The sequence below is a fragment of the Oryctolagus cuniculus genome, chromosome 11, assembly GCF_051225735.1.
Source record: "Oryctolagus cuniculus isolate XC-2025 breed Fujian yellow rabbit chromosome 11, ASM5122573v1, whole genome shotgun sequence".
Taxonomy (NCBI): domain Eukaryota; kingdom Metazoa; phylum Chordata; class Mammalia; order Lagomorpha; family Leporidae; genus Oryctolagus; species Oryctolagus cuniculus.
Window position 1 is genome coordinate 117829912 of NC_142877.1, and position 15632 is coordinate 117845543.

Consider the following 15632-nt stretch of genomic DNA (forward strand, 5'->3'; position numbering starts at 1 on the left):
CACAGCTCTGGCCATTGCAGCCAACTGTGGAGTGAACCAGCAGATGGAGGACCTCTCTCTGCCTCTCCTTCTCTCTCTGGAACTCTTTCAAATAAATAAATAAATCTTTAAAAAAAGGTCTTCTATTCCTTGTTTTGCTCCCCAACTGGCTGCAACAGCTAGAACTGGGCCGATCTGAAGCCGGGAGCCAGAAGTCTATTCCCAGTCTCCCATATGGGTGCAGGGGCCCAAGTACTTGGGCTATCTTCCACTGCTTTCCCAGGCTATAAGCAGGGAGCTGGATTGGAAAAGGAGTAGCCGGGACTAGAACCTGTGCCTGTATGGGATGCTGGCACTGCAGGCAGTGGCTTTACCCACTACACCACAGCACTGGCCCCAGTAGTTCTTTATGTAGGCCAGGTGCCTAAGTTATAGCTGTGGATAGCAGTTTCCATATTTACTTTTCATAGTCAGCTTAGGGCCTCGTCTACCACGGCCATGGCTAGGATTTTACTGGGCTCTAACAAAGCATTCACGTCCAGGCACATGGCAGGGTAATTCCATCAGAGCTGAAGTAGGAATGTCATCTCTCATTCTCTCCTCTTCTCCCTCTAAGCTACTCAGCCCTAAACCAGGTGTGTTCCAGTTTCCTCTACTACATGTGTCTCAACCTGCTCTCAGCTCCAGAGAAGACAGGACCACCTTCCCAAGAAGGTAAAATGCTGTGATTTGACCACTAGTGAGGTCTGTGAGGTCTTTAGCATCTGGATGTCTCTGATTGTCTGGAAAGTGAGTCAGTACAGTAATCTCTTGGCTTGAAGCTGCCCAGAGGAAGCATGGAATCATGGAATGATAGAACTAATGGCTTATTACTAGCGACGTGAAATAATGAACCAGAAAATGCTGGAATCTAAGGCTGCTGGCAGCTGAGACTGCAAGAGTTGAGAAGGACCCTAAGGCCCACCAAGTCTAGTTCCTCCCTCCCAGCCATCTCCCCCGCAATACCCCCACCCCAGGGACCTTGCTGTCTGCCATTTACCTGGAAAGTCCGGAGCTCACTGTAGCTTGAACAGCTTGTTCTATTTCTTGGATCATTCATTCAAGAGGTATTTCTTGAGCATCTGTGGATACCAGATTGAGTTTCAGGTGCTGTGCAAAAGTTATTGAGACAAAGTCTTGCTCTCCTGGAGGAAGATGGTCAGGCAGAACACAAATAGATACAATGTCAGGGCGGCCAGGTGGTATGAAAGAAAGAAAACCAGGCAGAGAGACAGAGGGGGACAGAGGGACGGAGGTACATTCTAGGTAGGGGCTCAGGGAAAGCTGCCGTGAGGAGGAGAGATCAAAGGAACGTTGCTCAGAATCCAGGCAAGAGGACCAGGTGCAGGGCTGAGGGCGGGAGTTTTCCCTTTTGTTGAGTATTCATGGATCCTTTGCTGCACGCAGGGGAGGCCTGGGCACTGCTGTGTACACAGTGCTGATTACACTGTGTTCTCTGCCCTGAGGAGTTCCTCTGTGGTAGAATCCACTTTTGGTATAAAACAACTTAGTCGTTGCTCTATTCATTCAACAAACATTATACCTTCTCTGTGGGTAAGACTTGGTGCTCTGTTTCCTGTCTTACATTTGTGAAGGTGCGGTCATCTCCCCCTCCTCCCCAAACCTCCCTTTCTTCTTTTGTCTTTCTCAGACACTGCGCTGAGAGAGACAGAAGCCCAGGTGAGCGTTTCTGTGCTCCTGGCGTGGCTTGACTCCTGGTCTCCTCACTGCATCAACCACTGCTCTGCCTGTGAGGCATGGTCTGCCCTGCAGAGCAAAGAGCCTGAGACGGTTGGCAGCCACATCACAGGGCCTCTGGGGGTCCTGAATGGCAGCTGCCCCGCTGCTGGCAGCTCCTGTGCTTGTCAGAATGAGAGGAGTTCCACCCAGCTGCCGTCTGGGCGCTGAGACCTTGTCCGCTGCTCAGGAACAGCAACAGACCTCGCTCGCAGACTGCGTCCTTTTATGTATCAGAGGAGAGGGCACCTGCACGTGCTGGGCTCCAGGATGTCTTTCTCTTTATTATCATATTGGGCAGAGTGTGCCTTTAGTGGGAGAAGCACTGAATTTGCAGTTGGGAGACTCGTCCTGGCTCTGCTACCAAAGTGCTCTGGGACGTCCCCCATCCTCAGCCCTCACTTGCCCAGGACTTGGCCCTGGATCCACTGCCTTTGCAGCGTACTTGGCCCTGGATCCACTGCCTTTGCAGCGTGGACCCTTTCAGTTGACCTCCAACCCGGGTCCTTACTTTCAGTCTCATCCTCCAGCCGGTCTCTCTCACTGCTGGAAGGATCTGTCTGAAAACCAAGTCTTAACACTTAAGTCCTCCAGCCTCCCACTGCCGTCCCCACACGCCAGACGGTGGAGCAGTGTCAGACAGTGGTGGAGTTTTCTGCAGTTTGTGTTGAAATGTAGAAAATGAGGGTCATAGGGTGAGTTTTCCATAGAGTTGACTTTATTCAAGTGTTAAGCTCTGAGGGTCCTTTTCCTTCCTATTCTTTGGGTATTAAAATATCCGTTCTGTTATGGAACAGAGGATTCATAAGAATCTGTCTTCAGGACAAAACCCAAATGCTTCAAGCATCATTCAAGGGCTGTCATAGTCTAGCTGTGAAATATGTCCCACAGTTCTGCAGCTCCTGACCTCACGTTTTTTCACCGGCCACACTGAACAGAAACGTGATGACGTGTCCTCACGTGACTCCGCACCTGAAAACACTGACTCCCATCCCCTGAATCTTCTTCCTTCCCTTCTCTACCCGTTCTCTGCTCACCCTCCACAGTGCACGCGTTGAGCCGCCCTCCCCACCCTAGTCACTCCCTTCTCCACAGTGACACACAGCACTGACCACGCATCCTGCAAACCATCTGTCTCATCATCCGCCTCTTCCTCCCAGCACCTGGAGATGGGGGGGTGGGGTGCCTCTAGCCGCACAGTAAACCTAAGTCAAATGGAAGTGTTTCTGAGATGTATCGGAGTCCTTCCACATGTTAACTGTAGTTTTCCTGATAGAGTGAAAGCTGCCTAAAGGGGAAAGAAGTCCTCTAGTTCCCTCCCTACTGCTTGTGCCCTTGCTGCCCAGTGCAGTACTCTCCGCGTAGTGGGTACTGCTGTGCCCATTACCTGCTTTCTGCTGTTCTCGGCGTGACTTTGCCCTGCCTGGTCCCTCCCAGAACTCTCTGCAGTGTCTGAGATCCTGCAGCACAGGCTGCCCCAGATAAGCAGCAGAAACCTTGAGAGCCTGGCCTTCCTGTCCGATCGCCAGTATGTGGAGGGAGCAGCTCGCCAGAGACAGTACTGCATCCTGCTCCTCTTCTACCTGGCCTACATCTACGAGGACAGGTCAGTGCTCAGAGCTGTGGCTGCTGCTGGGTCCTCCAGCCTCACCTACATCCCAGTTGGTTCAGTTCTAACTCACAGAGCTATCCTCTCCGAGCCTGGTGCTAAGCAGTGGGGACCCAAACTAAGTGAGCAATGGGTCGCGTTCCTGAGGCTCCTGTCTTGTAAAACACAGTGCTGAGACACAGAGGCCTAGAATATTTTTTTAAAGATCTATTTTATTTATTTGAAGGACAGAGTTACAGAGAGAGGTAGAGACAGAAAAAGAGGTCTTCCATCGAATGGTTCACTCCCCAAATAGCCACCAAAGGCCGCAGCTGGGCCAATCTGAAGCCAGGAGCCAGGAGCTTCTTCCGGGTCTCCCATGTAGATGCAGGGGCCCAAGTACCTGGACCATCTTCCACTGTTATCCCAGGCCATAGCAGAGAGCTGAATCGGAAGAGGAGCAGCCGGGACTAGAACCAGTGCCCATATGGATTGCAGCACTTCAGGCCAGAGCTTTAACCTGCTGCACCACAGTGCCAGCCCTACAGGGGCCTAGAATATTAATGAGTGTTCTTTAGTATCCTTGAGGGTGTTGTTTGTACACAGAAAAAAAAAAGCTTCAGGGGCTGGCACTGTGGCATAGCAGGTAAAGCCACCACCTGCAGTGCTGGCATCCAATATGGGCGCTTGTTTGAGTCCCAGCTGCTCCACTTCCAATCTAGCTCTCTCGTGTGGGAGACCCAGAAGAAGCTCCTCAAAGATTTATTTATTTAGCTTGAAAGAGTTACAGCAAGACAGGGAGAAACAGAAAGAAAGATCTTCCATCTGCTGGTTCACTTCCTAGATGACTGCAACAGCCAGCATTGGGCCAGACAAAGCCAAGAGTCAGGAGCTTATTTTGGGTCTCCCGCATGGGTGGCGGGGCCTAGATACTTGGGCCATCATCTTCTGCTCTTCCCAGGCTATTAACAGGGAGCTGGGTTGAAACTGGAGCAGCTGGGATATAAACCGGTGTCCATATGGGATGCTGGCATCGTAGGCAGTGCGTCTTCACCTGCCACGCTACAGTGCTGGCCTACCCACCAGTGGTATCTTAACCACTATGCCAAATGCCTTGGGTATCTGTTCATGCTGCATATGTCTAAATGATCTACCTTATTTTTTTCAGTAGCTGCTGTAACGTTTATAGTATGTGTTAGTATAGTTAGTATTCATTTCATTTTTTAAATAAAAATTTTATTTTGGAGTATTTTTAGATTTACAGAAAAGCTTCAAAGAATATAGAGAGTTTTCTTACACTTCTTACCCATTGTCTCCTTATAATAACATAACTATGGTACGTTTATCAAAACCAAGAAATCAATATTGGGATCAGCATGGTACTGTGTTTTAAGCTATTGCTTGTGATGCTGGCATCCCATATGAGAACTGGTTAGAGTCCTGGTTGCCCCACTTCCAATACAGCTCCCTGCTTATGTGCCTGGGAAAGCAGTGGAAGATGGTCTAATTACTTGGGCACCTGTACTCATGTGGGAGACCTGGATGGAGTTCCAGGCTCTTCTGTCTGGCCCAGCCCTGGCTGTTGTGGTTATTTGGAGAGTGAACCAGTGGATAGAAGCCTCATTCATTCTCTCTCTGTCTCTCTGCTTCCCTCCCTCCCTCTCTGTTGGTGATTCTGCCTTTCAAATAAATAAATAAACCTTTTTTATATATATAAAAGAAATCAACATTGGGGCTGGCACTGTGGTGCAGTAGGCTAAGCCTCCACCTGTGGCGCCAGCATCCCACATGGCCGGTTTGTGTCCTGGCTGCTTCTGTCCAGTCCAGCTCTCTTGCTTACAGCTTGGGAAAGCAGTGGAAGATGGCCCAAGTGCTTGGGCCCCTGCACCCACAGGGGAGACCAGAAGCAGCTGCTGGCTCCTGATGGGCGCAGCTCTGGCCGTTGCAGTCATTTGGGAGTGAACCAGCAGAGGGAAGACCTTTTCTTCTGTCTTTCCCTTTCTCTATCTGTAACTCAATCTCTCAGATAAATAAATAAATAAATGTTTTTAAAAATCAACATTGGTAAGTTACTGTTATCTCAACATTACTCATATTTCCTCAGTTTTTCCTTTACTGTCCCTTTTCTGTTCCAGGACACAGACCAGGATACCACGTGGCATTTGGTATTATTCATTTTAAAATGCTCATTTCTCTTTTCTGTTCTGAACCTTATTGTCCAGAAATACCCATGACAGAAAATTCAGTAGGATAGAAGTACATATAGTGCAAAATCAGTCTGTTTCTCTCCTGATCTGCCTTGGGTGGATAAGCATAGACCATCACCACCACAGAAAGTAGCCAGTTGAACACATGACTGTTTCATAATAGATTTAAGAAGAGGCCGGCTCACTAGGCTAATCCTCCGCCTTGTGGCGCCGGCACACCGGGTTCTAGTCCCGGTCAGGGCGCCAGATTCTGTCCCGGTTGCCCCTCTTCCAGGCCAGCTCTCTGCTGTGGCCCAGGAGTGCAGTGGAGGATGGCCCAGGTGCTTGGGCCCTGCACCCCATGGGAGACCAGGAGAAGCACCTGGCTCCTGCCATCGGATCAGCGCGGTGCGCCGGCCGCGGTGGCCATTGGAGGGTGAACCAACGACAAAAGGGAAGACCTTTCTCTCTGTCTCTCTCTCTCACTGTCCACTCTGCCTGTCAAAAAAAAAAAAAAAAAAAAAAAAAAAAAAAGAAGAGAGTAGTGGACTGACTGCCAAAACAGTGCCTCCGGAGCCCCAGAGCAGCACCCTTCTCTTCGGTGGTGCTGCTCCAGTTGGCAGATAACCCACCTCCTAGTGTGTGTGAGGAATTGCTGGCTGTAATGGAGCCTTGCACAAGACATAGAGCCATGTGATGTAGATGTGTGACAATTCTTTGTGCATGGTATTATTTGCTAAGGGCATGCTGGGACAGGACAGTGGACTGAGGAAGGATGTGTCCAGGCAGGACAAGAGAGCCCACTGGCCTGCCAGCTCTACCATTCTCACTCTGGCTTTCCTTGGTTGACAGGTTTGTCTCAAAGGCTGAGTTATCTGTGGCTGTGCAGAGCTTCCTCCTGTCCCTGCAGGACCAGGGCGAGTGCCCTCCACTGATTGTCCTCAAAGCCTCCATCTACCTGCTTGCGATCTGCCAGGACCAGGACAGTGCGCTGGATGAGGTGAGAACCACATGCCTGGGGCTCCTCCTCCTCCCGCGCCTCTGTACACTAACGTTCCTTAGGAGACCACGAGGATATATGTGACAAGGTAAGGGGTGTCGGAGAGAGACAGTTGGTGATGTTAGGGGAGCAGAGAGGAATAGGGAGCCTACGTAACTTACCTTGTTCTCTCCGCAGTCCTGGGAGGCAGAGATAATCATTTCAGTTTTTAGATAAGCAAATGGAGCCTGAGGTTAAAGTAACTTTCTGTAGGTCACACAGTTAATAGATGGGGGCCAGGAGTCTGACTCAGGCATGACTGACTCCCAAGACTCTGTGGTTTGTTCGGGAGAGAATTGTGAGGTAGTATATCTCCTTCTGGTAGCGGTTTAGGAACAGAGTGGATTTCTAGGGCCCAGGTCATTATTAATTAGGTTAATCTTGGTATTTAAAAATTTTTATAGTCTGGCGCCGCGGCTCACTAGGCTAATCCTCCACCATGCGGCACCGGCACACCGGGTTCTAGTCCCGGTCGGGGTGCCGGATTCTGTCCCGGTTGCCCCTCTTCCAGGCCAGCTCTCTGCTGTGGCCAGGGAGTGCCGTGGAGGATGGCCCAAGTGCTTGGGACCTGCACCCCATGGGAGACCAGGAGAAGCACCTGGCTCCTGCCTTCGGATCAGCGCGGTGCACCGGCTGCAGCACACCGGCCGCGGCGGCCATTGGAGGGTGAACCAACGGCAAAGGAAGACCTTTCTCTCTGTCTCTCTCTCTCTCACTGTCCACTCTGCCTGTCAAAAAAAAAAAAAAATTATGTATTTATTTTCATTTTATTTGAAATATAGGGAGGGAGAGAGAGAGAGAGAATAAGAGAGAGAAGGAGACAGACTGAGAGAGAAGTCTGCCATCCTCTGGTTCACTGCCCCAATGCCCAACCCCTCATGGCCAGGCCAAGCTGAAGTCAGGAACCCAGAATTCAATACAGATATCCCATGTCGGTGGCCAGGAACCAAGTACCTGCTATCTACTAGGGTGCACATAATCAGAAACTGGAATTGGAAGCAGAGTCGGGGGTCAATGTGGAATGTGACATCTCAAGTGGTGTCTTAACCACTATACTAGTCGTCCACCCTGTACTTGGAGTGGTTTGGTGGTAGCTGTGTGTGTACAAGTTTCCTCTCTCCAGTCTGCAAACTCTTGGGGATCAGGGATTCCTCATAAACGTCTCATTTACTTCCTAGAAGATCGCTTCGCCTCCTTCGCGCTCTCAGCCTTAACTGAGGATGCTCTTCCTTGCTATTAGTTTTGCCTGTTTGGTCACTCTCGGGCAACTGTGATGGGAGCACACCTGGTTTAATTCGAATGGAAGCGGGAAGGTGTGGTGAAGGGCGTGGGCTTCCCGGTAGACACCTGGGCGCACAAATTCCTGAGGCTTCTCTTTCTGGGATGCTAGCAGCCACCAGTGACCATTGCCCGGCCCATGTGTTCGCTAGGGGCTGTAACTAATACTATCCTGCCACCTTCTCTTTGCTTCTGAACTGGAGTAACTGTATAAAAGGAAGCTTTCTCTTAACTCTGAAGGATAGATTGTATAGGAAATATGGATTTTTCCTTTTAGTTAAAATAAGTTTGTGTGGGGAGTTCTGGCACAGCCGATTGATATTGAGTCCCACCCCGCTTCCTGCTGGTGTGCACCCTGAGGGGCAGCAGATGATGGCTCAAGTACTTGGGTCCCTGCCACCCATGTGAGAGACTTGAATGGAGTTACTTCTGGCTTTGGGCTGCCTCAGCCCCAGCTGTTGCACCTCTCTCTCCCTCTCTCTCTGCCTTTCAAAAAATTATATAATTTTAAAAAGAACATGCTTGAAAATGAAATCAAGAAAACAATTCCATTTGCAGTAGCATCAGGAAATGAAATACTTGGAGTGGACTTAACCAAAAGAGTATAAGGACTTACAAAGTAAAATTTCAAAACATCCTTACTTTCTTTAAAAAATTAAAGAAGACCTAAATAAATAAACGTTTGTACTCATGAATTGGGAAATATAGTAGTGTTAAGATGGCAATACTTCCCTAACTGATCTGCAGACCCAGTTCAATCCCTATCTGAATCCAAGCTTCTCCCTTTTTACAGAAATGAATAAGCTGGTCCTAAAATTCTTATAAATAAAAGTGACCCAAAATATCCAAAATAATCTTGAAAAAGAAGAACAGATTAGATAACTAGATAACTAGATAACTGCAGGGTTTTGTTTGTTTGTTTATTTGTTTTTTTGACAGGCAGAGTTAGACAGTGAGAGAGAGAGAGAGACAGAGAGAAAGGTCTTCCTTCTGTTGGTTCACTCCCCTAATGGCCGCTACGGCCGGCACGTTGCGCCAGTGCGAAGCCAGGAGCCAGGTGCTTCTTCCCAGTCTCCCATACAGGTGCAGGGACCCAAGCACATGAGCCATCCTCCCATCCTCCGCTGCCCTCCTGGGCCACAGCAGAGAGCTGACTGGAAGAGGAGCAACTGGGACTAGTACCCGGTGCCCCAACTGGGACTAGAACCTGGGGTGCTGGCGCTGCAGGCGAAGGATTAGCCAAGTGTGCCATGACGCCGGCCCTGCAGGTTTTTTTTTTTTTTTTTAAGATTGATTTATTTATTTGAAAGAGTTCCAGAGATAGAGGGAGAGGCACAGTGAGAGACATCTTCTGTCCACTGGTTCACTTCCCAGGTGACCGCAACGGCCAGGGCTGGGTCAAGCCAAAGCCAGGAGCCAGGAGCTTCATCTGGATCTCCCATGTGGGTTGCAAGGGCCCAAACACTTGAGCCATCTCCTGTTGCTTTCCCAGGTCATTAGCAGGAAGCTGGATTGGAAGTGGAGCAGCAAACCAGCGCCCATATAGGATGCCAGTGTTGCAAGCAGCAGCTTTACCCGCAACACCATAGCACCATCCCTACACACTGTTTTATTTCAAAACTTACCCAAAAGCTACATTACTATGGGTAGTTTGGTCAATTGATTTTTTAGAAGATTTATTTATTTATTTTAAAGAGTTACACAGAGAGAGCAGAGGCAGAGAGAGAGAAAGAAGTCTTCCATCCAATGGTTCGCTCCCCAGTTGGCCACAACGGCCAGAACTGCGCTGATCTGAAGCCAGGAGCCAGGAGCTTCTTCTGGGTCTCCCATACGGGTGCAGGGGCCCAAGGACTTGGGCCATCTTCTACTGCTTTCCCAGGCCATAGCGGAGAGCTGGGTCGGAAGTGGAGCAGCCAGGTCTCAAACTGGCGCCCATGTGGGATGCCGGCACTGCAGGCCAGGGCATTAACCCGCTGAACCACAGCACTAGCCCCTGGTCAATTGATTTTTTTCAAGATTTGTGCAGAGTTACAGAGAGAAGGAGAGACAGAGAGAGAGGTCTTCCATCTACTGGTTCACTCCCCAAATGGCCACAACGGCCGGAGCTGAGCTGCTAAAGCCAGGAGCCAGGAGCTTCCTGCAGGTCTACCACACGTTCAGGGGCCCAAGCACATGGGCCATCTTCTACTGATTTTCCAGTCCACAAGCAGCAATCTGGATCAGAAGAGGAGTTGCCAGGACACATATGGGATGCTGGCACAGCAGGTGGAGGCTTAACCTATTATGCCACAGAGCTGGCCCTAAGGACAATTGATTTTTTGTTTATTTTTATTTCCTTAAGAGTCTGAGAGAGGCCGGTGCTGTGGCTCACTTGGCTAATCCTCCGCCTGCGGTGCTGGCACCCCAGGTTCTAGTCCCAGTTGGGGCGCCGGTCCTGTCCTGGTTTCTCTTCTTCTTGTCCAGCTCTCTGCTGTGGCCCGGGAGGGCGGTGGAGGATGGCCCAAGTGCTTGGGCCCTACACCTGCATGGGAGACCAGGAGGAAGCACCTGGCTCCTGGCTTCGGATTGGCACAGTGCGCCAGCCGTAGCAGCCATTTGGAGGGTGCACCAACGGAAGGAAGACCTTTCTCTCTGTCTCTCTCTCTCTCTCACTCTCTAACTCTGCCTGTTAAAAAAAAAAAAAAAGAGAGAGAGAGAGAGAGAGAGAATTTACTTCATCCACTGATTCATTCCCCCAAATGCCTGCAATAACTAGGGCTGGGCCAGGTAAAAACCAGGAGCCTGGAACTCAATCCAGGTCTCTCACATGTGTGCTAGGGACCAAAGTACTTGAGTCATTACCTTCTACCTCCCAGGGTATGCATCAGCAGGAGGCTGGAATCAGGAGCAGAGCCAGGACTGGAACCAAGCGCTCCGATATGGGGGCCAAGCCAGTTCCCTGGGGGAAAGAATAGTCTTTCCAACAAACTCACAGGGACCCTGGATATCCACACGCAGAGGAGTAAAGTTGGGCTCTTACATATTAACACAGAAATGGATCAAAACTGTGAAACTCCTAGAATAGCAGACTCAGGAACTTGAAAATTCTGTGTGCAATGGGAAGAGATGGGCTTTTGAGAGTTAATGCATGAATCAACACCTTTCTCCTTCACCCCTTCTAGGTCAGGCCCTGTGCGGGTACGCAGAGTAATCTGCCATGGTTCCTGCCCTCAAGCAGCCTTCAGGCTAGTGTGGAGGTAGATACAAGCCAATACGCTGTTAGTGTCCTTGCAGAGCTATGTTTCTCAGCCTTGGCACTTTTAACATTTGGCTTCCTGTGTGCTGTGGGATATTTAACAGCACCTCTGCAGTCTGCCCACTAGGTGCCAGTAGCACTCCCACAAAGAAGATCAAGAAGGTCTCCCTGTTTTGCCAAATGTTGCATGAGGAGCAAAATCACCCCTGGTTGAGAACTGCTGTTGTAAGCGCAGTGGGGATTTCTCACTAAAGTGCCGTATGACGAGCCAGTGAAGGTGTCCTGGAATACTAGATGCAAGCACATTTTTCCCTGTCCCGCCTCAGCCTTGCTGGGCCTCTCGAGCCCTCTGCAGGGTGTGTTTAGCTCCTTGCTTTCCTTTGCTTCCAGGTGGTGGTCAGTGCAATCAGAAAATTCCTGGAAGGCATCGTGGACCTGCACCTGGTCTACACCCACCACCCACTCCTTCTCAGGTTCTTCCTGCTGTATCCAGAGCTGATGAGTAGGTTTGGGCAGCGTGTTCTGGAACTGTGGTTCTCCTGGGAAGATAGCAGCTGTGAGGAACTGGATGACGTCCCCAGTGCTGGGCATCCCGCCCTTCCTGCCAGCCTAGCAGCTCTGTTCCAGACGCTCAGAAGCAGCCCCAGCATCCTGCTCATTTTGCTAGTAAGTGACCGCTGGCTCTTCGGCATTCGGAGGTGGTGGGCTTTCCCTCTCAGGGAGCCAGTTTACTGAGGTTAGGAGGTGCCAAAGCTGCTTCGGCCCTGGACCGAGCCCTGTCTCCACGAGTGAGAGGTCCTTCCTATCCATAGGTGCCTGGTTTCTGTAAATCCAGTGCCTTTCCTAAGTCGGTGGATATCTACCCACTGAGAGACTGGAACCTCTCCACTCCCCAGGGCATAGAACTCTAATGTGTGGAACTCAGTCACCATCCCCTCTCACCTCCCTGTCCTCTTCAAACGGATTCTGCTAACAAGGTTTGAATGTTAAAGGACACCCCTGGGGCATAGACAGAGATGTCTGACTGCAGAGGGACTTGGCCTCTTTTCTTCCATGGCTTTCATGATAATATTACATTCACAGAACACTCCCTCATGCATGCCTTGAACTGCTGGAAACCCCAGTGTTTCTTTATGAAATAAATATTACTGTAATTCCCATCAGGTACATCAGTTAGGTAAGGTAGACTGCCTATTTTGTGCATTTTTAAAGAGATATATAAGATATATTTATTTATTTGAAAGGTAGAGTTACAGAGAGAGAAAGATCTTCCATTCAGTGGTTTGCTCCCCGTATGGGTACATGGCTGGAGGTGGGCTGATCCGAAGCCAGGAGCCAGGATCTTCTTCCAGGTCTCCCACGTGGGGTGCAGGGGCCCAAGGACTTGGGCCATCTTCTGCTGCTTTCCCAGGCACATTTTCAGGGAGCTGGATTGGAAGTGGAGCAGCCAGGACTTGAATCAGTGCCAGTATGGAATGCCAGTGCTGCAGATTGTAGCTTTACTGGCCATGCCACAGTGCTGGCCCCATATTGTCTGTAATTTCTTTCTTTTTCTTTCTTTTTTTTTTTTTTTTTTTGACAGGCAGAGTTAGACAGTGAGAGAGAGAGAAAGGTCTCCCTTCCATTGGTTCACCCTCCAAATGGCTGCTATGGCCGGAGCACTGCACTGATCCGAAGCCAGGAGCCAGGCGCTTCTTCCTGGTTTCCCATGGGGTGCAGGGCCCAAGCACTTGGGCCATCCTCCACTGCACTCCCTGGACACAGCAGGGGGCTGGCCTGGAAGAGGGGCAACCGGGACAGAATCCGGCGCCCCGACCGGGACTAGAACCCGGTGTGCCAGCGCCACAGGCAGAGGATTAGCCTAGTAAGCCACAGCGCCGGCCTTGTCTGTAATTTCTAACACATTGGCTTTAATGCCACCTTTTTTTCCTCTTCCACTCAGAAAAGCACATTGGAAACAAATTAGAGTGACATTTTTAAAGAGGTAACTGCTGTAATTCCTATGTCTTTTTTAAAGAAAATCATGTGGGGCTGGCACTTTGGCACAATAGGTTAATCCTCCACCTGCAGCGCCAGCATTCCACATGGGCGCCAGTTCTAGTCCTGGCTGCTCCTCTTCTGATGCAGCTCTCTGCTATGGCCTGGGAAAGCAGTAGAAGATGGCCCAAGTCCTTGGGCCCCTGTACCTACGTGGGAGACTTAGAGGAAACTCCTAGCTCCTGGCTCTGGCTGTTGCAGCCATTTGGGGAGTGAACCAGCATATGGAAGACCTTTCTCTCTGCCTCTCCCTTTCACTGTCTGTAACTCTACCTCTCAAATAAAATCTTTAAAAAGAAAAATCATGTGCACATTTGACATTTTGTAGTTAGTGAGAGAATACTAGTAGCAGGTCCCAAACTTATTGCAACACATAGTGTAGGGGCCCCTTCGTTTGGTTTAGATCCACTGCCATCAGAGCCAGTTACGTACTGAGCACCCCAGTCCAAGGAGAACACAGTCCGTTCAAGAAGAGGAGAGATCCTTTGATGCTCTTGACATCAACAAGCACAGTGTTCTGATTTTACTGAAGTGACTGTGGTAGCAGTAACACCTGCATATTAACACTCCATGTCGTTAGATAGCTTTATCTATCCACAGACACAGACATACACAGAAGGGCACACACACGTGCTCCCCATGCAGACTTAAATCTTCCCCTGTCATTTCTGATCTCTGTTGTCTTGTAAAGTGCATACATTGGCTTGGTATGGGCTCAGATTCTTTCTCACAGGAGGATTAAAGGGAAAGGAATGGGTTAAAAATGAACCATTAGTGCACAGGGGAAGGCAAGATGGGTGCCAGAGTGGCCAGAGCTAAGATAATCAGTTGTGTGTTTGTTGTGTGTGTGTTTTGGCCAGATGAAATATTCAGGGCCAGTTCCTCATGCATAGTAGGTACTTTGAAATATCTTCACTGAAATCAGGGACTGGAGTGATTGCCCCATCCTTTATCCCTGTGGCCTAGGGCCTGTGCTTGAGTGAGGACCATCCTCGTCAGCTCTTCTTTGTGGAGGGGCGAGGTCAGGGCAGAGAGGAGTCTGTGTCTCCCCTGACCAGGAACTCGGCAGGAAGAAGCTGCCTTCAGGGCTGGTTGAGCACAGAGGCCTCAGAAGGAGGCTTCCCTGACTCCAGTCTCCTTAGGTGCAGAGTGGAGATACCATGAGGATGGAGGAGAGGTATGGAGGAATTCTCTGGCTGTGTTGCACCGTTCGCTTTCACTCGTTTTCAGCGGCTTTGACTCCTAACCATGGGAAGTTCATTTTGGGGAGGCTAATTGAATTGCCCAAGGTCATATAGCTAATCAGGGTCATGGCTGTGACTGGAGCTCAGGGTTAATGAGTTTTCACTAAGTTGGATCCTAGAAACACCAGTGTAGGACAAAAAAAAGAACAGCAAGGAACAATTTTGTTGTCTGTTCAAATATATAATTTCTACCATTTCTCACCAGCTTCCAGCCACAGGAGGGAAAAAGAATCTAAAAATACTTGTTGGTACCAATTTCTGATTTTGATGTGGGTAATTAACAGCTGCAAACAAAGCTGTTAATTGCCATTCTTATCAATGGGTGGTCTTTCGTGTAGGTTGTTTAGATGTGAAAAACAGTGCTGTCACAGGAGCTCTGTTGGTTCCCTGCTTGACCAAGTCACCTCAGAGAGTTCTAGACAGCTCTGGACAGCAGAGACTGCAGGGTGGGCCCTGGTTCTGTCCAAAGCCCTCCCACTAACCCATGAACATATGCTTTCCCACGGCATTCACCACGGCCACCAGGGGCTGAGTAGTCCCTTTCCTTGTCACCCTTTAAAGATCATTAGCTTAGGGATGGGTGTTTGGCATAGTGGTTAAGACATCTGTACCCCACATCACAGCGACTGGATTCAGTTCTGAGTGCTGGCTCCTGACTCCACCTTCCTGAAAAAGCAGACCCTGGAAGGTAGCAGTGGTAGCTCAAGGAGTTGGGGTGCTGCCACCCATGTTTCAGACCTGAACTGAGTTGCTGGCTCCTGGATTCAGTCCAGCCCAGGTTTGGCTGTTATAGGCAGTTGGCAAGTGAACCAGCAGATGGGTGCTTGCGTTTCTCTCTGTCTCTGTCTGTTTGTCTGTCTGTCTCTCTTTATCTCTGCTTCTGTAAATTTTTTAAAATCACTAACTCAGTTTTCTGAGGTACAGCTCTATGGTGAAGGATAGTGATGTGCTGGTGAAGGAACAGGACCAGAAAACTGGTTTGGCCTTGTGCCTCGTGTCCTTGGGCAGATCATGCCCCACTCCGGCTTCAGCCTCATACTCTGTAAAGGAAATGGGTTGGATGACTGCTCTTGATTCTCTCTAGCCCTCCTGTTCTGTGATCCTATCCTGCTAGAGGAGTTTTCTAAGCCCTTACAAGGTAACAAAGATAAAACATCTCATCTTTCACTTTCATTAACTCACAGTGTAGTAGAATCTTAACTCCATTACTTTCTTGATAGGCAAACTAATTCATCAGCTTCAGTTTCTTCATTAGAAAAATTGGGGTGGC

At 49.6% G+C, this 15632-nt stretch overlaps 1 protein-coding gene across 2 annotated transcripts in view; it reads left to right on the forward strand.

Moving 5' to 3' along the window:
- MEI1 (meiotic double-stranded break formation protein 1) overlaps positions 1-15632 on the forward strand; it is a 72212-nt gene that overhangs the window by 42534 nt on the left and 14046 nt on the right. For both annotated transcript variants that reach the window (XM_002721403.6, XM_051834032.3), the window contains exons 17-20: positions 596-693; positions 3193-3361; positions 6382-6529; positions 11472-11747. In XM_002721403.6, the coding sequence (XP_002721449.4) occupies positions 596-693; positions 3193-3361; positions 6382-6529; positions 11472-11747 (691 nt within the window). The remainder of the gene's footprint in view (positions 1-595; positions 694-3192; positions 3362-6381; positions 6530-11471; positions 11748-15632) is intronic.